The sequence below is a fragment of the Pteronotus mesoamericanus genome, unplaced genomic scaffold (genome assembly GCF_021234165.1).
Source record: "Pteronotus mesoamericanus isolate MK-2021 breed Mesoamerican mustached bat unplaced genomic scaffold, CSHL_Meso_final scaffold_476, whole genome shotgun sequence".
In the NCBI taxonomy this organism is placed as follows: domain Eukaryota; kingdom Metazoa; phylum Chordata; class Mammalia; order Chiroptera; family Mormoopidae; genus Pteronotus; species Pteronotus mesoamericanus.
In genome coordinates, this window is record NW_026555318.1 from 3,689,818 (window position 1) to 3,710,283 (window position 20,466).

Below are 20,466 nucleotides of genomic sequence, written 5' to 3' on the forward strand. Positions count from 1 at the left end.
GAAACCAGGGCAGGGTTGGTCTCCCGCCCCGCCTCCGATCACCCCCCCTCATCAGAGCCCTCCCCTGTGGCAGGAGCCTCTCCCAATAAAGCGTCTCCAGGCCCTGAATGTGTCTTTCGTGCCGCTGGGAGCATCTCAAGGGAAGCAATCAGTAAAACATATAAGAAACAAAACACGTTTATTAAGGCAAGGCCAGGCCAGCACTCAGAACGAGGAGTGTAAAGGAATCGCTCTGATTGCACGACCCCCACAGGGGTCCGGCGCCCACCCCCAGCACCTGAACCGCGCGCCAGGCTGGGAGGAGCTGCGCAGCTCAGGCGTACGCCTGGCTCTCCCTCTCCACGAAGGCCTGGAAGAGGCCACCCAGCTTCTGGGGGTGTGGGGTCTGTTCCCCGGCCAGCAGCCCCCTCGCAGCCTCCAGGCCTTCCTGCTCCAGATCCCGCTGCTTCTGCCGCAGCTGCTGCCCCCGACCCTGCCCAGAAAAGGCAGAGATGAGTCCCCGGGGCAGGCTTCCCTCCCAATTACGGGAACGTGTCCGCAATTTTGCACCGCAGGACAAAGGACAGACAGCCCGACATTCTCCTGGGCAGCTGGCTCTGAAGGGAGAGACCCCTCTCCTCAGCCCCGCAGTCTCTCCACTCCCAGGTCCCCTCATATTTCCAGAACCCAGCTGAGCATGGGGGAGACGAGTCATTCCCCAAGGGTGGCCCCTATGGTCTGGGGGTTACCTGCTCACTCTCCATCAGCCCCAGGGCCTTCTGGTGTCCACGGTAAAGAGCGTGCCGGCGGTCCACCTGAGTCTGGAATCGGGGCACGGTCCGAACAGGGTCCTGTGCTCCAAAAGTGGGGGACAACACCTGGGGGGCCTGAGCCACCCCTGCCCCAAAGACGAAAGGTTTGAACACTGACCTGAGAGGACAAAGATGGAAGGATCGAGGACTATCACATCTCTCCATTCCGTCTGCCCAACACTCACTCCATATCCTTCCCCAGCCTCTCCTCTCACCTGGATGGGTCTGGCGTGGCAGTGAGGAAGTGGACGCAGGGCCGTGTGGGATCCTGAGGCAGGACGGACACCATGCTGGCCGTGGTGCGGAAGCCTCCCGAGTCCATGCAGATGCCACTCTCCTTGTTCCTGAGAATGTCCATCATCACTTCTGCCGTGATGGCCCCTGCCAAGTAGAACAGCGTAAGGGACCCCCAGGGCAGAAGGGGGACGTCTGGTCTCAGACCAAGGCCCCCCTCCAAAAGCTATGGGAGGGGAGAGGCTGGCAGCCCTGTGCCCGCCTGGCCTATCCCCCGTTCGCTCCCTGACCTTGCTGTGGCTGCAGCAGTTCCCGCCCGGCCCGGAAGCGAGCCTTGGCGGCTTCCATGCGCACCGGCTGCTGGGTCAGGGAGAAGATCTGCGCGAAGTCAAAGCTGCCCTGGCCACCCCACCAGCCCTGCGCCTGGGCATGCGTCCGAAGCTCTGCGTGTTCGGCTGAGATGTCTGTGCCAATGCTCAGCTGGTTGGAGATGTTGCGGGCTCCCTCTGTGGAGGAGAGAGGGGATTGCTCATTCATCATTAAGCACCTACTGTGTGCCAGGTGCTTGGCTAGGTGCTGAGAACACAATGGTGAGAACAGACCTATCCTCATGGAGAGGGAGACAGACAAAACAATCACAGGAATACATGTGAGCTTGCCAGCTGTGCTGAGTGTGACGAAGCGCCACCTGCTTGCATATAAGGGGGACCCCTGACCAGCAGGGAGTCCAGGAAGGCTCCTCACAGGAAGCGGCAGGCTGAAGCACAAGGGGACTTAACCAAGTGAAGTGGGGAGGATAAGTTCCGCAGTGGCTTCATTTTCCACTTCTCTGGAGGGCGCCACCACCTGAGAGGTCGGCACCTGTTTGGCCCTTCCCTGCCACCATCTCTCCCACCCTCTCCCAAGGCTGGCAAAAGACGAGGCAGGCCCCAGCACTGGGCCACTCACCCCGGATCCTCTGTGCAGCCCACAGCCTCCCTGCCGTCTCCAGCACCCACGCCTCAGTCCGGTCAGCCAGCAGGAAGGTGTTGTGGTAGGAGAACGGCGTGGGGTCCTCCCGGCAGCTGCCCCCCTGCCCGTAGCGCTCCAGCAAGCCTGTGATCACATGCAAGGCCTCCTGGGCTGAGCTGCTCCGTTCTAAAGCCAGCCTGGCACAAAAAGATCCAGGGGACAGAAGGGTGGTAGGGTATCAGTGGCTGGTGGCAGAAGCTCCAGGGAGATTTGGTGTCAGGCCCGAGTCCCATAGAAAAGTCTGCCAACATTGCACAAGTACGCCAGTGGTTTCCACGCTGTCTCGGAGGGTTCCAGGGAAAGGCCTGAGACAGTCTCAGAGCACAAAGTGCCCCAAGCCCCTCAACCTCTTTATTCAGAGCTCAGAGCTGCTCCACTTTATTGGTTTTATAAATCGGGACTCTAGGTGATATTTCATTTGAAAAATATTGTACCTCTATAGAAAAGAAATTTAAGCACTGGCTGGTGTGGCTCAGTGGATTGAGAGCTGGCCTGCAAACCAAAAGGTGGCCGGTTCAATTCCAGGTCAGGGCACATGCTGGGTTGCGGGCCAGATCCCCAGTAGGGGGTGTGCAAGAGGCAACAGATCGATGTTTCTCTCTCTCCCTCCCTTCCCTTCTCTTGGAAAATAAACAAAATCTTTTTTAAAAAAGAAAAAGAAAAGAAACTTAAAACCACTGCCCTATTTCTGGCCCAGGAGAGACCCAGAGGTGGCCATATTTAAAAGCTTCTCACCAGACTGTGGAGGTGAGCCCAGGGGAGAGGAGGGTCAGAGGCAGCCTCCTGGCGATGACACCAAGGCGAGGCGGCCATGAAGGAGGAGGCCCTCGTGAACCAGGCTTGGGGGAGGGGTACAGGCTTGGGCCAGTACTCAGTCCCCAGGCGTCGAGTGTGTTGAGGGGAGGAGGGAAGGCAGGGGCCGCACCTGAGTAGGTCCATGCCCAGCAGGGCTTCCCCCTCCCCAACTGGCTCCTTGGTCCACACGGCTTCGTTGCCAATGCAGACACCATGCTCGTTGGCACCCATCTCAGCCCCCCACATCCAAGAAGGGCGGCTTAGGATCACAGCATGGGTCTTCGCCACCTGTTCCACCTCAATGTAGGTGCACTACAGGTAAAGGAGGAGAGAGGGAGAGTCAGCTCGAAAAGGAGGAGGTACCTAAAGGTGCTGGGACTGTGCCAGTCACCTTACACAGCCCTTGGAGGAAGGTCTTATCGTTTCCATTTTACAGATGAGGTAACTGAGGATGACAGAGGTTTAAATGTAAGCTAAGTCCACGTGATAGACTCGAAGCTCCTGTTCTTTCCATACCTGGAGGCTTCCCAGGTGTGGGGAGCAGAGAGGAGAAACGTCTTAGAAGAGTGATTTTCAACCTTTTTCATCTCATGGCACACATAAACTAATTACGAAAATTCTGCAGCACGCCAAAAATATATGTTTTGCCGATCAGACAAAAAAAAAAAAAGTATAATTTTGATTCATTCACACCAGATGACTAACATTGTGTTGACTGTTGTCATTTTTTATTTGACAATCTAAGGGACAGGTCAGTGCCCCTCACTAAATAGTCAAGTATTGAGTGTTTTAAAAATTCTTGCCCACACCAGTGTGCCGCGCACACGGGTTGGAAATCACTGTCTTAGAAGAATGCCTGCCTCTGCCACCACCCACCATATGGCCTAACCCACCTGGAGCCTGCTGCCAGGGGCATGGGTGCCTCCTGGTACAAACACCACCTCCTGCACCTCGTCCCGGGGTCGATCTGAATTCTTGGCAAAGATCACAGCGGGGATGGCGGAGGCCGGGGGCACCGAGACAAAGCAGTCACAGGAACACGGGGTGTCAGGGCTCCACGATGCCATCTGGGGAGGAATGAGGATGCGTGTGTCCCTCATGCCCCCTCTCAGCCATCCTGGCCAGGAAACAGTCCTGGGGAGCCCCTCTCCCAGCACGTGAAAAGTGACACTCAGGGCAGGCGCTGCAGTCGGGTTCCGGACGCTCAGCACCCCAGGCACACTCGACACTCGACACGCGATGTGGCAACGGAGGCAACCACTTCCTCTCCAAGTTCCGGGCTTAGGCATCAGCAGGCCAGCGCAGACCGTGCTCCAACGCCCTGCCCCGCTGAGAGTTGTGACCCAAAGGCCCTGTTACCTCGCCTCTCTCCATGAGAGCCCCATCCCCCCCGCTTCTCTCCACCCCGCCTGGCTTCCCAATCATGTATGCTCCTCACCCTCTCTCTGTGTAAGATCCCCAGCTTAGTTCCGGACGCCAGTGCCTCCATTTAGGGTCAGCTCTCTCCCGTTGGACCGAGGTTCCCAGGTGACCTGGAGGAAGGCCTTTGTCCCCGGGGCGGAGCCAGAACTGAGCACCTGCAGCTCCACTCTCTTCCACCAGAGTGCGCGCCAGCACCATTTTTTGGGAGAGGAGGGCCGGACCTTCCTAGTCTTGCTTGGCTGCCTTCCCTTACCCCGGCACACCTTTCAGGCCCGAAAACGTTGCGGATCAGCACGCAACTCCAATACGGTTACTGTGGGGAATAGGACCTAAGGGTGGGAAGGATACGCGTGAAAAGGGAAGGAATAAAAATTGGGCTGAGTTACTAGAGAGCTCGGATTGTTGGGGCATCTGGAGATTAAGAAAGAACCTCAGCTCCCTCTGCCCTGGTTTGAATTCCAAAGGCCACAGTCCCAGACTGGTGCGCCACCAATCTCTCCAATAAGATCTATAAGGGTGGTCAGTGGTCAGGCCAAAAGGTGTAAGGAGCACTTAAGTTAATGTCTTTTTAGAAGGGAACATATGCATAAATCCCATCCAATCCCAAAAGGCCGATTCTGCCCCACAGAGTACAAACTCATGGGAAGACAGCTTTTAAAGAAAATTTGGGGATGTCTATTCCAAAGACATGGTGATTTTATAAATAGCGAAGCTAAAACATTACAGGAGAAGTCTTGGCCAAACAAGGGCACATATCGGTGCAAGGGTGGACTCTGGTCTCAAATACTCTCCTTTCTGGGTCCTCTTCCTCTGTAAACCATCTCCGTAATTTGCATTTCATCCAGTGCATCTCGCACCATTTTGCTCTGTGCAGCCCTCCGGATTTTGGGGATACACTGCAGATTATCTGTTTCTCCCACACCCATCAGCCAGCCCATCGGGGCTGCTGCTCAGAGCCCTGGCCACAGCATCGGAGCTTGCGGTCACTCCTGGGATGGGAACGGAGGCAGAGGCTGGGGCTTTCCCAAGAGGCAGGCTGCAGGAAAATGTGCTGGGTGGTGGCTGGAGGAAACCTGCCCAATAAGGCTGTTGAGGGTCTGAAATCTGAGGTCTTTCCTAAATGCCCCCAGGTATACAAAGCTGAGTCCCAAGAGGTTGCCGTCTCCAGGGAAATGGGCTTTACTTTCAGAAAGGGGGCTGCCACTTGCAGAGAATGACCTCGAAGCTGGGCTGGAGGTAGGGAGGAGCATTACCTGGAACTCTATGGACTGGCATCTCATCTTGCTTCTGTGGGACCTCCTCAGGCGGGTCACTTTCCCTGCGAGGGCCCCAGTTTTCCTGGTGGCAAAATGAAGGTATTGAACTAGATCAGTGGTTCTCAGCCACAGGTGGGGTGAGGAAAGGTTATTTTTCAACCACACGACTCCCACCACACAACACACTACTTTGATACTCTGCCGTCAGTGTGGGGGCCGCCTGCCAACACCAGTGTCACCTGAAGGCTTGTGAAAATTGCAGACTCTTGGGCCCCACCGCAGACCTCCTGAATCAGAGGCTGAGTTAACGAGACATCAGGTGTAAAGTTTGAGAAGTGCTTCTGCAGTACAGCCCCAAGGGACATACCTGGGTGAGGCGGTGGGGAGAGAATCGATCGGTATATCTTGGAAATTGCATGGGTGATTCTAATATCCCATCTATCGGGTGGGAACAACAGGACTGTTTGGTTCTCGAGATTCCTTTCAAACCTAGGCTGCTAGGATGCTGAGCAGTCAGGATCACTGGGACTAACGTGGACGCGAGGGCTGCGTCGGGTGTGACGTCGGGGAGGGGTTGTGAGGTTGCCGTTGCACGGCCTTCCAGAAACAAACTTCAAGGCTGTGGGCTAATAGCACCGAAGCGGCCAGCAGGAAAGCCGGTTCACCTCCTGCACTTCCCCAGCAGCCCTCTGGGGGGCAGGAACAGGCAAGAGGAGAGGCGTGGGTCGCCTGCCGCACAGCCCTAGGCGGCGGTTCGCAGGCTGCCTGCTCCTCTGCCACTTTCCCATTCCTGATTTCACTCACCCACCTTAGAATTCTACTCCCACTTCCCAGGAAAGGAGATGGCGGCTCAGAGGAGCAGGCAGCCCAGGAGGTCAGTCCAGACGTCCTGATTTCCCTCCCAGCCCTCCTAGGATCGTCCCGCCAAGGGCTCCAGATCTGAGGGGTCAGAGGTGGCCTTGGGCTCCATCAGGGGGGCCAGGCCAGCCGGGCAGCATTGCTGTCAAGGCAAACGAGCCGAGTGAGCGTCAGAGCCCCACCAAAGGCCCCCGCTAAGAATGCAGGTCAGCGGGAGGAGCTGCGAGGGGGGAGGGGCAGCCCCAGCCCTGCCCAGACAGGCCCAGCCAGCCCCGCAGCTGCCCTCCTGTCCCTGGGGGCAGCGATGGGGAAAGGGAGGCGAGGACTCACTGGGCTCCTGGGGTCTAACTCCCCCAGAACCAGGAAGACAAAAGAGGTGCCCCCAAGGACTGGAGTGGGCGTGAGGTCATGGGAAAGAAAGCACCCTGTCCCTTCTCCTCCCAGACTTCTAGATGCAGAAGCAGACAGAAACCAACATTTGGCCCTCCAGACCAGTCTGGTTTCCTCTACGACCCCTAAATCATTCTGATGCCCCATCCCAAGCTGGACTTCGTGAGCCCAGACTCTCCCAAACACATGATGGATGGGCCATCTTGGAGTACCAGACCTGGCTCTGAGAAATTGGATTAGGATTTGAGCAGGGGCCTTAGAAATCCCACTAAAGGAACAATAATAATTTTTTTAAAAAATGTAGGATTGGAAGGTGAAAAAATACAGTGATGTATTCTGCCCCCTTGGAGCCCAAAACTGATCCTTCGTCCACCTTCCTGGCTTTGGGGCTCTGAAGTTGAGGGTTTTCATTCATTTGACATGAATTAGGCACCAGCTGCATACCAGGCACTGGGCAGCCTGGGAAAGTGTGCACAGATGGGCATTCCTGCATATCCGAGGGTGCCCCATGGGTCCAGTGAGGGCGCATTCGTGCACAGTGCTGTTGTGTAACTGTGGCGGGTCTCTATCTGGGAGTTGCAGTAGGAGCCTTTCCCTCATACTTTCCAGCTGGGCGGGAGCCCATCAGATATCTTGGCTGCCTTTCATCGCCTTGTTCCTGATAGAGATCATCCTGGGTGAAGAAATCGCTGTCAGTCACCCCCACCTCGCTCACAGCCTGAGGAACCGATTGATACACACACACACCCCCATGGGGGCGGGGCGAGAGTGCCTAGAAACTGGCCATCTCTGGGAAGGCAGGGAACAAGCGTTCTTGGCAGGGGACGGGGAAGAGGGGCTTGCCTGTGAAGGAGGAAGGAAATATCTAGAACTTCCTCGTCTGCACAGGTTAAGAGCAGGGAGGGCGAGGCAGCAGAGTTATCAACCCAGAGGGAGCTCCTCCCTCCCTCTGTACCCGCCACCTCCTGGATAGGATCGGACCCTTCAATCAGAGCTCAGCTCTGCCCCAAACAAAGGGAGAGGCTGCCCAGGGCTGCAGATCAAAGGGAAGTGTCCACCCCACCCTGCAGTGGCCTGGGGCCTGGTCCTCACCGCTGAGGGCCACCGAGTCAAAAAGGAAACCCGAGCTGGAAGACAAATGAAGCAACGATGTGGTTGATGACTTTATTATGGCATAAAAAACACAGGCTGTTTCTTTCTCCCCTTCCCCCCCAACAAAGTGGGTTCACAGCAGTTAAAGAAAAAAAAAATTCCTACATTTCTCCTCTAGGGGGCTGCCTAGAAGGGGGCAGACAGCCAAGCAACCTAGATCTATAAAAGAGGGGAACGGAAGAAAACCTAACCGAAGCCCTCACCCCACACCTTAGAACTGGGGGCCTCCAGAGGGGGCACGTCCATGTCCCCACCACCACCAACACCCACTGGGGAGTTTCCATTAGAATGGTCACTGGGAAAAACTGTCCTGGTGGCACAGGGAGGGGGTGGCTGGTTTCGATGGGTGGAGGAGAAAGGCATCTCACACCCACGGTGCCTTCCCTCTCTCCCCCTCTCTCCACCTGGTCAGGCAACCTGCAGGCACTGCCAACTCTCTCCTGCCCCCAAACCTCTCAGCAAGAAAAGGTACCTCTGGCTGGGCTAGCAGGAGGTAGGGATAAGAGGGAGCCTAAAGAAAGAACATCACTTCTTAAACTACCCAGGCCCATGGATCTCTCAGGGAGAGTTACCCTATCCCTTTTAAGGACTCCCTTCTACACAAACACATATTCCCACCCAGATCCCAGCCTCATTTTCCATTGAGCTCACAGTCCTTGGACTGGGCTCCAGCATCCCCAAGGGAGGAAGAGACACTGTAGGCCTAGACCCCAGGACCCTGGATGGGGTGAACAAGATAGGGTCTCCCTGGCTGGAGACCCCAGGCTCAGTAGAGAAACACACACACACACACACACACACACAACATGCACAGACACATGCCCTAATATTAAATAAAATACCCTCTGCTTATAACTTAAAAATCAATACACAACTAATCCTCAAATAAGGCTCTGCATGGAAAGACGGCCAGGGAAAGGGGAGGTGGGGGAACCTCATGGCCTCTACCTCAAGCCTGGGAAAGCCCCCTAGCTCCAACCCTTCCCTCAGCAGCCCCCTTCCCCTTGCCGGGCTCAGCCTCAGCTCGACTTCTCCCCTGCCCCCTTCCCTGCTCCAGGATCACAATCAGGATGTAGTCCAAGCATCTAGCGGGGAATAGGGGCAGCTTCTCGGACATCGCCTCAGGAGGCAGACCCCTTCCAGTGGGAGAGCCACTCCTTCATACGGAAGGTGGGGGGCCTCTTAACATGCGCTCCACAGGACCGGCAAAGCTCGCAGGGGCAGGGAAAAGGGGGGGCGAGCCGGAGAGGGCCAGGCCGACACAGAGGCCACTGAGTGGGAACTGCTGGACGGTTCTCCACTGGGGCACCCACACCTGCTTCCCGAAAGCCGAGGTAACCCCATAGGGAAGGCAAATAAATGATAGGGAGGCTAGGATGAAGAACTACGCTAATTCTAGACTGGGGTTGTCTGCCTGCCTTCAAAGCTTGCATGGGGTGGCGGTGGGGGTAACAGATGGGGAATGTGGACTACTGAACTCTATTTTTTATAAAGATCAAGAGTTAAGGACTGAATCCGAGTGTGAGACAGAACGGGTTCGTTCCTTCCATTCCCCCATCAAGTTGCTTTCTCTCATTTTAGAAGGGGACTCCTTTGCTCACCCCCCACCTCTAGTCTCGGATTCTGGCCCTCTTCCCCGCTTCCTTCATGGCTCCATCAGACTGGGTCTGGAAGGGTTAGTTAACAAGGAGGAGCTTCAAAGGAGTTATTTCTACAGCAACAATCCTCCCAGCCTGACAGAGACCCCTCCCCAAAGGGGACCCCCTCCAGCCTCCACTACCCCATCTCAGCTCTCCCTCCGGAAACCCTAGGGGAAGAAGCACTGTGAAGGGGATGAAAGAGACCGGAGCCGCTGGGCGGTTCCGGAGGCGCTTTTATGTCCCGGTTCCCAGGCGCTAAGGACGCGTCCAGACAGCTACCCACAGCGCCCGGGCCGCCCCACTCCTCTCTGCTCCCGGGACGCAGGTCCTCTCCAGCGGATCCCTTCCGCCCTCCAGCCGCGGTAGGGATACCTCGTCCCATCCCCCCAACTCGGGGATGTGAGTGAAACAGGGAGGAAACAGAACAGAGGGGCTTGCGCAGCTCCCCCGGCCCAGCCAGTCAAACGCGTTCAGTCCAGCCCCAGAGACTAAAACACCCCTAAGCCCCCTCTCCCTGACCCCACACCACCTTTCCTCCTTCTCAATAAATAACCACCTTCTCCTCTTACTCAAGCCGCCCACCAAGGACATCAGGCCAGGGGGCTGTCTTGGGATGTCCCCAGGGTAGCCAGCGGGGAGGCGGTACTGAAGAGCTCAGTTGGAGGGAGCTGCGCTGCTGCCCTCCGCCTCCCGCTTGCCTTTGCCCCCGGGGGGCTCCACTGCTCCTCCGGCCTTGCCCTCGCCGGTGGCGGCCCCGGCAGCCTCCTCCTTGGCGCCCTCGTGGGTTTTCATGTGTTTGGCCAGGTGGTCACTGCGCATGAAGACCCGGCTGCAGACCGCACAGGGGAACTTCTTGGTGCCGGTGTGGGTCTGGAGGTGGCGCTGCAGCTCGTCGGAGCGCGTGAAGCGCTTGCCGCAGAAAAGCCAGTTGCACACGAAGGGACGGTCGCCGCTGTGCCAACGCAGGTGCGCCTTGAGGTGCGACGTCTTGGCGTAGGCTTTCCCGCAGCCCGGGATGTGACAATTGTGCAAATGCTTCTTCTTGCCCCCATCGGGCCCGCACGGAGCCCCCAGTCGCTCCGCCTCCAGGCAGTTGGGGCAGCGGCACACGGTCTGACCTGAGCTGCGGGGCACTGACCGCCGGGAGCCTTTGGGCCGGGCCGCGCCGTCCAGACTGGAATCCAGCCCCTGCGTCTCCGGAGCAGCAGCTTCCAAGGCCTTTGCCCCGTCGGGAGGCCCCAGGAGGTGCTGCCCTCCGGCTGCTGGGAGGAGGTGGTGCGGGTGTGGGTGGGATGGTGGGGCACAAAGCTGGTGGTCTCCAACGTAGCCCCCTAAGCCGGCCTGAAGCGCCCCCGGGTGGCCAGGTGAGGTCAGCGCGCCCTGAGTGTGGGGGAGGTCCATCCAGCTGGTGCCCGGATGAAGGTCCCACCACGAGCCATCCTCAGTGCCCGGGTGAGTCGGCCGGAACCACGATTCGTAATGGTGTGACATGTCCGGCTGCAGGAGCTTGGAAAAGGGTCCCGGGGCCAAGGGATTGTCGCTTTCCAGGTCCTCGCAGGTTACTCGAGAGGAGGCTCCTGGCAGCTCATAGCCCTGTGAGAAGTCCACCTCGGGGCCCAACTGGAGGCTCTGCAGCTCTCCAGGCTGCAGCGGGGAGGGGTAGTCCCCGGCCTCCGGGCTCGTGTGGCCCTGGTATGTTTGGAGAGGCTGCAGGTCCAGGCGCGGAGGGGAGGCGTGAGGCGCGTCCGAGTGCTGGCTGCCCAGAGAGCCGCAGACAGCGGTTAGCATTGCCGGGATGCGGGGTGGGGTGGGGGACAGGGACGGTCAGGGGCACCTCAAGTGGGACCTAGAGGAGGCAAAGAAGAGGAGAAGTGAGAAAAATCACCAGCTCACTTTCTACCCCAACCTACATCCTTCCCTGTAACGTGCCCCTCTCCAAGCCCCCAAGTGAAAAAGAGATGCTCCCCTGGTTGGGGGCTAAAGATCAGTTAAGAGAGTTTGAGAGCCCTAGGAAGGGCTGAGGATGGGAAGTTCTTGGCCAAGGGCAGAGAATGGTGGAAGCCTACCTTCCCCTGGGTTATCTCCCCCGGGGGCCCAGCTTATCTGGGGAGCTGGGCTGGTCTCAGGCTGGTAGGTGGGATACTTCCACGGTGAGTGCTCAAGCCACCCCACCCCAGCTGCCCAGGTCAGCTTGGGGGGCAGTGGCACGTGCCCCCTGCAGACCTGCTGCCAACCCAAGCGCAGGATCTAAACCCATCCCAGCTTTCCCAGTTTCACTCAGGACACAGATGGGGAGAGGGAGTTGGTCTGTTTCTGAAACTCAAAGCTTGAGGGGATCTCACTTCCTAAAGTCCAAAGCAGATTCTGAGATTTTGGCGAAAAAGCCCTCACTCCACTGCTGAGGCGTGTTTAGGGAGGAGAGCATTTCACTGCTAGACCTCTCGCCTCCCGGCTCCCTGCCTGGCCCCACCAAACCCACTCCCACGCCTGGCCCCCAAACCTTTCCTTCAGGCGGGGGCTCCCCCTCCCTGGGGTGCTGCAGCACTGCCAGTTTCTGGGGGGGCCTTCTGGCCACCAGAGAAAGTTAAGCCCCTTCCGGGCCCTGACCCACACGGGGGCCCGCCGGCTCTCTGGCTGCTACCCGTGCCCTCCTTCAAGGGACGGGAGACCCAGCTGTGAGGCTGGGAGGGGTACGAGAAGGGGGTCAGGAAGAGGAGAGCTTACCAGCAAGCTCAGGAAGGCAAGGCTGCCACCCCCAAGGGGTGCAGGGTCAGAGTGGAGGAGGCAGAGGGCTGCAGGAAAAGCCCGAATCACAGCAATAAAAGGCAAGACTTGCCTAAAGAGATTTTATAAAGGGGTGCATTGTAGGCATGGATCCTTTTTAGCAGTCACACAGATAATTCTAACATGCAGCCCAATGTTGAGAACCACCGCTCAGGCGACCTCTCTTATTTTTTTTCAAAAAGAGGAAACTGAGGCAGTATTTGGAGAAGTGACTCGAACAAAGACACTCATTTATTCATTCAGTCAAAAATACGTACTGTATGTACCTCTGTGAGCCAGGTCTCTCCACTCTTTCCCTAAACCACTGGGAACATGAAGACCTCCACCGTTTCTTGCCCTCTTGAACGTCCCTTTCTTCTCACCACCTCTCCCTAAGGCCTGGGAGCCCTGGTGCCCCAGGTGTGGGGTTTGTATCCCTGGGCCTCCTCTGATTGGGGGCGGGGAGGTGCCCTGGTTTAGGGAAGGCACGTCCCAGAGCAGGGCTCGGCTGACCCTGCTATCTTCTTCTGCCTCTGGGACCAGGGAGGTGGCCACGGGTAGTCTGGCAGAGGGAGGCGGGGGGACTGGGGCGCCTACTCAGGCTCCTGCTGCTTCACCACAAGAAAGGAATAGGGTGAAGCAGCAGGAATGGAGCCTCAGGCCCAGGCAGGGCAGCCCAGAGGGGGCTGGGCGGGAGCAGTGAGGCCTGGGACCCTAATAGCTCTTGGCGCCGGGATACGGCCTCGAGGGCTAGGGGGTGGGGAGGCTACCGACCCAAGCTCCAGGGAGCGGCCCCTCCCGGCTCAGGGCAGGGAGCCCAATGCTCGGGTGCAGGGCCTGCCAGCAAGGTTTCGGGGAGGAAGACAGCGGGACGCGCACTCCCGGCTTCGCGTTCCCCAGAGCGATTAGGCGGCTGGAGACACCCTCCTCCCCTTCTCCGCCAGCCGCCTCTCCGGATCTCCGGCACTCAGGTGGTCGGACTTCCACACTCCCAGTCCTCAAGGTTCAAGTCCTCCGGTTTTCCCAGTCGCTCCAGTTTCCCCAGTTTCCAGCCTCCTCGGTCCCTCCAGTCTCTCCCGTCCACCCAGTTTTCACTCCGCCGGGGCTCTCAGCCCTCGGATTCACCTTCCCCAACGCCGTAGGGGGCCGAGGCGCGTTCCGGGCACGTCTTCCCGAGGATCCCGGTGGCGCTCAGCCCTCGCCGCCCCGACCGGGGCTCCTACCTCGAGGCTGCACTGGGACTCCGGGCACGGCGGGCAGGCGCGCTATCCGGCGGGCGCTCCCGGGCCCTGCGCGCTGGCGGGCTCTCCAGCAGCGAGGCGCAGGGGCCGAGGGCCAGCGGGGGCCGCGACCCGACCCTGCGGAGGAGGGGCGGAGGGCGGGCGGGAGCCGGCGAGCGAGCGAGCGAGCGAGCGAGCTTGCGAGCGAGGCCAGCTCCGCCCGTGACTCACCCGCGCACTCTGCCTGCATCCCCAGCCCTGCGCTCCTTTTTCCCCGAAATCACGGCCCCGCCCACCTCACCTGCGGCCGCCTTTAACCCTTGCGGGCTCGACTGGACTGGAGGCCCTGCTGGCCCGGCCCGCGACGAGGGGGCGGAAGGGGGGTGTGGGAGGGATCGCTAACTAGGTCGCCACCCGCCCCCTCGCTCGCTCCTCCCTTGTCCCCCCACGTCCCGGGCGAGGGGCCCGGGCGGAGTGTTTCCCAGGTTAGGAGACCCGCCCCGCGGCGGGGAAAGCTGCCCTCGAGCTGGCTCGGCCTGGCTGGGAACGCGGGGCGGCTCAGACCCCGGGGGGAGTGCAGGGGTGGGGGCGGGTCCTGGGGCGATGCCGAGCCCCCTTAGGGCGCCGTTTGCCCCGACGGCCCTCAGCCCACCAGCGTTGCCGCGGAACTGAGAGGAAAGAAGGAAACAGGACTGAGCGCCAAGTATGTGTCCAGTCTACCCCAGCCCTAGGCCGTGAGAAATTTATCTTGGCTGCTGCCCTCCTTCCCTACTCGCCCCGCCACTTCTCTCCACCACCGCCTCCCTCCCCCGTCCTTCACTCTCGCTCGCTTTCCGGTCCTCCCTCTCCGGCCACTCGCCTTTTTGGGGTGACCCCCTCCTCTTCTCTCCCACCCCCTTAGCTCCCCCCTGCCCTTCGCTGCCGGCCCCCACTGCTCCCCCAGACCCCCTCAGCTCGCACTCTCCATCTCCCCTTAAGCAGCGACCCGGCGCCTACTAAATCCTCCTCCCGAGCAGCGTCCCAACCCGCGCCCCCGCGCCCCCGCGCCCCCGGCCCAGGAGGCCGGGGCAGGCGCCAGAACGGCCCGGGAAGGGCCACTTCTGAAGAGAACTGAGCGGCCCCTCGCTATCCCTCCTTCCCGATTCTCACCTAAATGTTAAGAACCTTAGGTTCTTAACTTTGGGGGAGGATCTGGGGTGTCCCCGACAAAAACGAAGGCACCTAATTTAGCAGCATTCTGGCAAAATTTCGGGGCCTTCATGGCTCCCACCTCCTTCCAAGAACCGAGCTGATCGAGATGCAGAGCGCGGGCGGCAGCGGCGCCCCCTCCCCCGGCTCCCGCCGCGCGCCTGGCCGGCCTCTGCGCCCCGCGGTCTGAAGCTCCTTTCCCGGTTCGTGTCTCTTCTGTCCGCCGCGTTGACCTCCCGAAGTGACCCTTGTCTTGTAAGGGAATTCTGATCACTTTCGTATTTTTTTTCCCCCGTTGCTCCCGTTGGCTTTCCCTAAGCGCTCTGCCATCGGCCTTTTAAATTTTCTTGGCTTTTTTTTTTTTTTTTTTTTTTTTTTTAATCTTTACAGTTCTTTTGGCACAGCCGACCTGGAATTCAGGTTGATTCAATCTCGCTTCTGCAGCGCGATTCTGCCACCATTGGTTTACCGGTCTTGCATTCCCGTTTGGGACACACTCGAAATGCGACTATAAAATGGTTAAACTGAATCCACAAGCCAACTGAAAAATCGATCTTTGTGTATGTGGTTTCCCAAGTAACACACAACGTTCTCACGTCCAGAGTCAACGTCTGACTTATCTGTGCATCTCCTGTTTTCTATGACTAGTCTCCTCATCTAGACAACGTGGACATGAGTTTGGGAGAGTTTCCTGGGGCTGAAAGGAATTGATGTATTTAAAATACTTAGCTCCGTGGGTGCCTGGTAAGCTCACAGTAGACGAAAGATATCGTCACTGTTGTTGTTAAGACTTATTTAAAAAGTCTCCCTGCAAATATCTATTGGATTAAGATATATTCACAAAGGTCTTTGGACTAAAAGTTGATGGACCTCAACTCCAGCCCCAGCCCTGTACTTGCTAAGCTGATCTGGCCGGTCAGGTTGCCCTGAGCCTCGGTTTCCTTCTCCATGAAATCCCGTTAGATCAGCTGCCCTGGGGAGTCAACGGAGAGGCACCTTCCCCCACCCCCAACGCAACCCGTGAGAGTGCACTTTCTGATCAGTCAGGTTTCCTTCTTCCTGACACCCAGGCTCCTCTTGATAGATTATTGAGAACTGCCCTTGATCTTTGTGGCCACAGCTACATTGACAGCCCTCTCTAGCCTCATGTTTTTCTCACTCAGCCTGCAGATGTTGGCTATATGGGTTTGCATCCCAGTTCACAGCCATGTCAAGGACAGAGTTAGGGGCTCAAGCCACAGACCATGCGACTCAGGTTCCTGGGTTAAGTCCAATTCGACCTCTAGACATTCTTTGCCTCCTCCTGCCTATTGCCCTGTAGCCTTCCGGCTGCCCCAAAGCTACTGCTCTTAAGGTGCTAACACTCCTCAGATACCAGACTCTGGGTGGGGGACCGAGTTCCCCCCTCCCATTATTTATAGGCAGCAGATTGTCTAATCTTTCTGGTTTCTTCCGTTTCCCTGAAAAGCAACAGGGAAAGGGATCCAGCCCCCAGATGGTAGACATCCCACCCCACTCTCACCCCAGGTCCCCTTGAACCCCACCTCACTCTGACCCACAGATACTTGGGTTCCCAGAAGCAAAGACCCTTCGTTTGCCCAGTGGCTCATCAGCATGAAATTGAACAGTAATGCAGTTGTCTTGGAAACTCAGCTTTTCGGATTTGCTGCCCTGCCTAGGTTTCTGCTTCTGGCTCAGAGTACTCACTGTCTTCCTTCCAGACGACCTTCTCCTTGCGTTCCTCCGATTCCAGCCCTCTCCATTTCCCACAGGCCAGATGTTTTCCTGCTGAACAGTGCCCCTCGTCTGATGTTGACATACCTGTCTGGTATCATCTTATCTCAAAACAAACACTGCTGCCCACCACATGTCCCACACAACTGAGAGCTGCCCAGGACTCGGGCCGTTTCCGCTCCTCTGTTTTATTCCCCCAAAGGGGCACACAGACAGATATTGCCACAAGTGTCCACCACCCATTCCTGCCATTTGCCCCTCTTCTCGCCCCTCAGTGACAGCGCGCAATCCATTTTGGATGCGGAGCAGTCTCATCAGTTCCCATGTTCATCACCAGCCACATGTATGTCTTGAGCATCGACAGTATTCCAGGTGCTTTACCCAAATACCTTTAATTCTCATGAGCATGCGGCTAAGTGGCTATTATTATTCTCATTGCATAGATGAGGAATTCTGCCAAGGATCAAAAAAGTGAAATGATCTGGCCAAGGTTACACAGCCATTAAGAGACAGAGAAGGAAGCCAAGTCCAGGTCTGTCAGGCTCTAAAGCCTGTGTTCTGCCGGCAATTCCAGCCGGCCTCACTGTGGCTCAGCGGTGGCCCTTGTAGTCTGGCGCCCCTAGATCCTGAAGGTGGAGGGGACAGCATTTTTTTAAAGGTTTTGTTTGTTTATTTTTAGAGAGAGGGGAAAGGAAAGAGAAAGATAGGGAGAGAAACATCGATGGGTTTCTTCCTAAACATGCCCTGACTGACTGGGGACCAAACATGCAACCCAGGCATGTGCCCTGACCTGGAATCGAACTGGTGACCTTTCGCTTTGGGGGACAACACCCAACCAACTGAGCTACACCGGTCAGGGTGGAGGAGACAGCATTCTTAAACTGATCCCTAGATCAAAGTCATCTAGAATTGCTGGGACAAGTCACAGCTACATCTGTGGTCCCGTCCAAACCTCAATTTCTGTGGTGATTGCACTATGAGAATATCTAAGCTAGACTACCCATAAAAATTGTCTAGCGCAAGCCCTCATTTCACTAGCAGGGAAAAAAATTCCAGAACAGAGAGACAAATAGCTCAAAGTCACACAGCAAGTTCTAACTTGCTTCTAAGCAGAGCTGGGACCAGAACCCCAGTCTCCTAATTCCTGGTTTCCTAGTTGCTCACTCTTCTCTACTCCCCATACCAACCTCCAAGCTGCACTTGGAAGACTGTAAGCTGGTGATCTAGGACTCCATCCCATTTCTCCTTTCCTTTCCTCATCTACCCTGCTGTCCCAGGTTCCTGGGACAATGGACCGAGTCCAGGGCTGGGGCCAAATGGTTTTCTTTCATTCATCCATTGTTCATTCAGCAAACATTTACTAAGGGTCTACCTGGAGCCCAAGCACTAGGCTGGACATTAATTCTATCATAGAGCCAAATATCACTAGCATCCACATCTGTTTCCAGTCTGTAAGGTGAACCTATCTGAGAATCCTGCATCTATATGTTGCGGGGAGGGTGTCATCTACAAATGTGTGTGTGCACATTATGCCTGTATGTACTGTTGTGCCTGCATGTGCCTTCTGAGCTTGATTGTAGGGTGTTTGTCCTCTTCCTCCATGACAAGGGGAGTTCCCCATGGGACACGTACAGCTATTTCTGCAGGCATTTACCATGCATGAACTTCTGTGAGGTGAGTGTGTGCCCTGTATGTTAATATTTGCCCATCTTTTCTACCAGAATGGAGCCTCCAATCATCTATTAACTGGTGAATTAATTTCCATTTCTCCACCAGATCTCAACCCAGCCCAGCCCAAAGACCTCCAAAGAAATTCCCTTTGGTTCTCCACACAGAGACCTCCCAGATTTCCCTGTTATCTCCCCCGCCCCGATTCAGACAATCAAGCCTTCCAAACCCTTCTCAATGACCCCCATTTAAGTGAAGACCTCCATCCCCTGAACTGGCCAGAGAGCAGCCCCTCTTACCAGTCCATGGAGCCCAGAGCTGGCAGCGGCAGCGAGGGGCAAGCGGGGGTGATGGGAGAGCCAGGCTTTATAAAGAAGGCGACAGTCAGAGCAGAGGGGGAGGTGAGAGATGCTGGCAGGGGTGCTGCCAAGTCCTCACGGCCTCGGAAGCTTTTAGGATAATCCAGGAAACAGTGGCCCCCAGCTCTCCTGGGGGAGGTGGGGGTGAGATCTGAGACTCTGAGGTGTGCCAGGAAAGGAGGATTTCGCTGGAAGAGGCAGCTGGGGGTGGGGGTGGGAGAGCAGGACTCCCTTCCCTCCCCAGGGGCTGGACGGGCAGCGGGAGAGGGACAAAGTGGTTCCCGCAGGATGGAGGAAAGGGGAGCTGGCGTGGCTGGAACTCTCCAAATTTCATCCCCCTCCTTCTGAGGTTTCCTCCGTGGACTGGGTGGGAAAGAAAGTACCACTTTTCTGACCAGGGACACATATACACAGCCCCCACGTCGGCCCCTCCCTGCAGAGCTGTCCCCCCGCGATGCTGGCCACTCCAGCGGGTCTCTCCTGCTTCTGCTGGAACCTCGTTCCTCGTCTCCCTTTTCTTTGTCCCCTGCCCAACTTAGGTCCCCACAGGATCCAGTGTAGCCCACCTTTAGGATCTGGGCTCTCTCATTGCTAAGCGGGGAGGGAAAACCCTCTCCCTGACTTAGGACAGGGTGAGGCAGCTTGGGATCGACAGAGTTCACCTAAGAGCAGAGGCAGAGCCCAGCCAAGAACTTTTAGAGACAGTTCAAGAATCCTAGGACTCCAGGAGATCGAAGAAGCTGGGGGGTGAGGGGGAGCATGGCCTGGAAAGGGAGAAGGGGCCTGGAGGTGAATTTAGGTGGAGTCCCCCGCCAGCCCCAACTATTTACATGAACTTAATTTTAGGGTGCTTGTGAGTTCAGGCATGTTGACCGACAGGAGCGTGTCCTGGAGCAGAGCAGGACAGAAGATCAGGAAGGAGAAAGGAGAGGGAACAGAGTGAGTCAGGTTCCCCAAAGCTCTCTGAAGCTAGGAATTCTGAACTGCACAGGAGGGTGGCCCGGTGACTTTCCATGTATTCACGTCCCCTCCTCAGCCACAGCTCAATGCCTTTGGCACTGAGAGCAGAAGCTGCGGCGCACCCTGTCTACACGCACCCAGAGCCCAGTGACCCAAGGCTTGCTTGCCGCTTCTCCCAAGTCCCCCACAAGGTGAGTCAGGCAGCCTTGGCCCTGAACTCTTGTCCTGCTCCTCCCCCTCCACCCCCAGAAACCTCTAGACTGGGGATTCCCAGTCCCTTCATTAGCTTTTCAGTAATTATCCCATAAAGGCCTCGACAGGTCCTTCCTCTACCCATTTCAGAGATGAGAACATTGAGGCCCTTAAGAGAGCTAAAAAGCCCAGCAGAAAGCCGCCATCAGGCAGGAGGGAGTAAAGTGGTGGGGGGCTGCGGAGGCAGAGCGGCACCCCTTCCTTCAATCATCAGCACAATTAAGAGGACAGGGCCAGCCCAACTCCCTGGGGGCACCCAGGCGTCAGGACTGAGGAAGGCTCCAGGGAGGGGCTTCCCTGTCCCTCCCTACCTTCCAGCTCAGAAAGTCAGAGTGAGGGGGGGAAACAAGCTGAGGAGACCACACAGGTGGAGTAAATAATGTTAATACGGGAGCATTATCACTAGGGCATTTCCTCATGGATAAATGTCTCAAATACCAAAGGATGCCTCCAAATTATAGTTAATTACAGAGTTGATTTGCATAAATTATAAGGTGAGCATACAAATTCTTTCAATCGGTTCCATATGCTTAGGTAGCAGGTCCAGTCCAAAAGATGGGAGAATCTTGGGGCGAGGAGAGTTGGGGGGAGGAAAAAGCCAGCCCTTCCCTGTCTCCAGCTTTGGACCAGTAAAGGGTGTATGGAGACCTGACTGGTTTGCGGGGAGGGGAGCTATTCCCACAACACTGACCCTATTTGGCAGGAGACCCCCTTTCCTCCTCCATTTCCACCTCAGAGCAACGTGCTTTCTCACCACCAATGACGAGGTAGGA

General features: G+C 57.0%; 2 protein-coding genes across 3 annotated transcripts; both read right to left on the reverse strand.

The window, feature by feature from the left end:
* Positions 1-196: 196 nt before the first annotated feature.
* On the reverse strand, positions 197-4,370 carry SCRN2 (secernin 2). 2 transcript variants are annotated; one of them, XM_054593866.1, is made up of 8 exons: positions 4,270-4,370; positions 3,725-3,898; positions 2,962-3,143; positions 1,974-2,173; positions 1,316-1,531; positions 1,007-1,172; positions 729-909; positions 197-472 (listed from the first exon to the last, which is right to left on the reverse strand). In XM_054593866.1, the coding sequence occupies exons 1-8, from the start codon at positions 4,318-4,320 to the stop codon at positions 314-316; spliced, it is 1,329 nt and encodes a 442-aa protein (XP_054449841.1). In that variant the 5' UTR covers positions 4,321-4,370; the 3' UTR covers positions 197-313. The 2 variants fall into 2 exon arrangements, with proteins under 2 accessions (XP_054449841.1, XP_054449842.1); XM_054593867.1 differs by lacking the exon at positions 4,270-4,370 and having other exon boundaries at positions 2,772-3,143; positions 3,725-3,859.
* A 5,833-nt stretch (positions 4,371-10,203) lies between these two features.
* SP6 (Sp6 transcription factor) lies at positions 10,204-11,337 on the reverse strand. Its single transcript, XM_054593667.1, has one exon. The coding sequence runs from the start codon at positions 11,335-11,337 to the stop codon at positions 10,204-10,206; it is 1,134 nt and encodes a 377-aa protein (XP_054449642.1).
* Between the last annotated feature and the right edge of the window lie 9,129 nt (positions 11,338-20,466).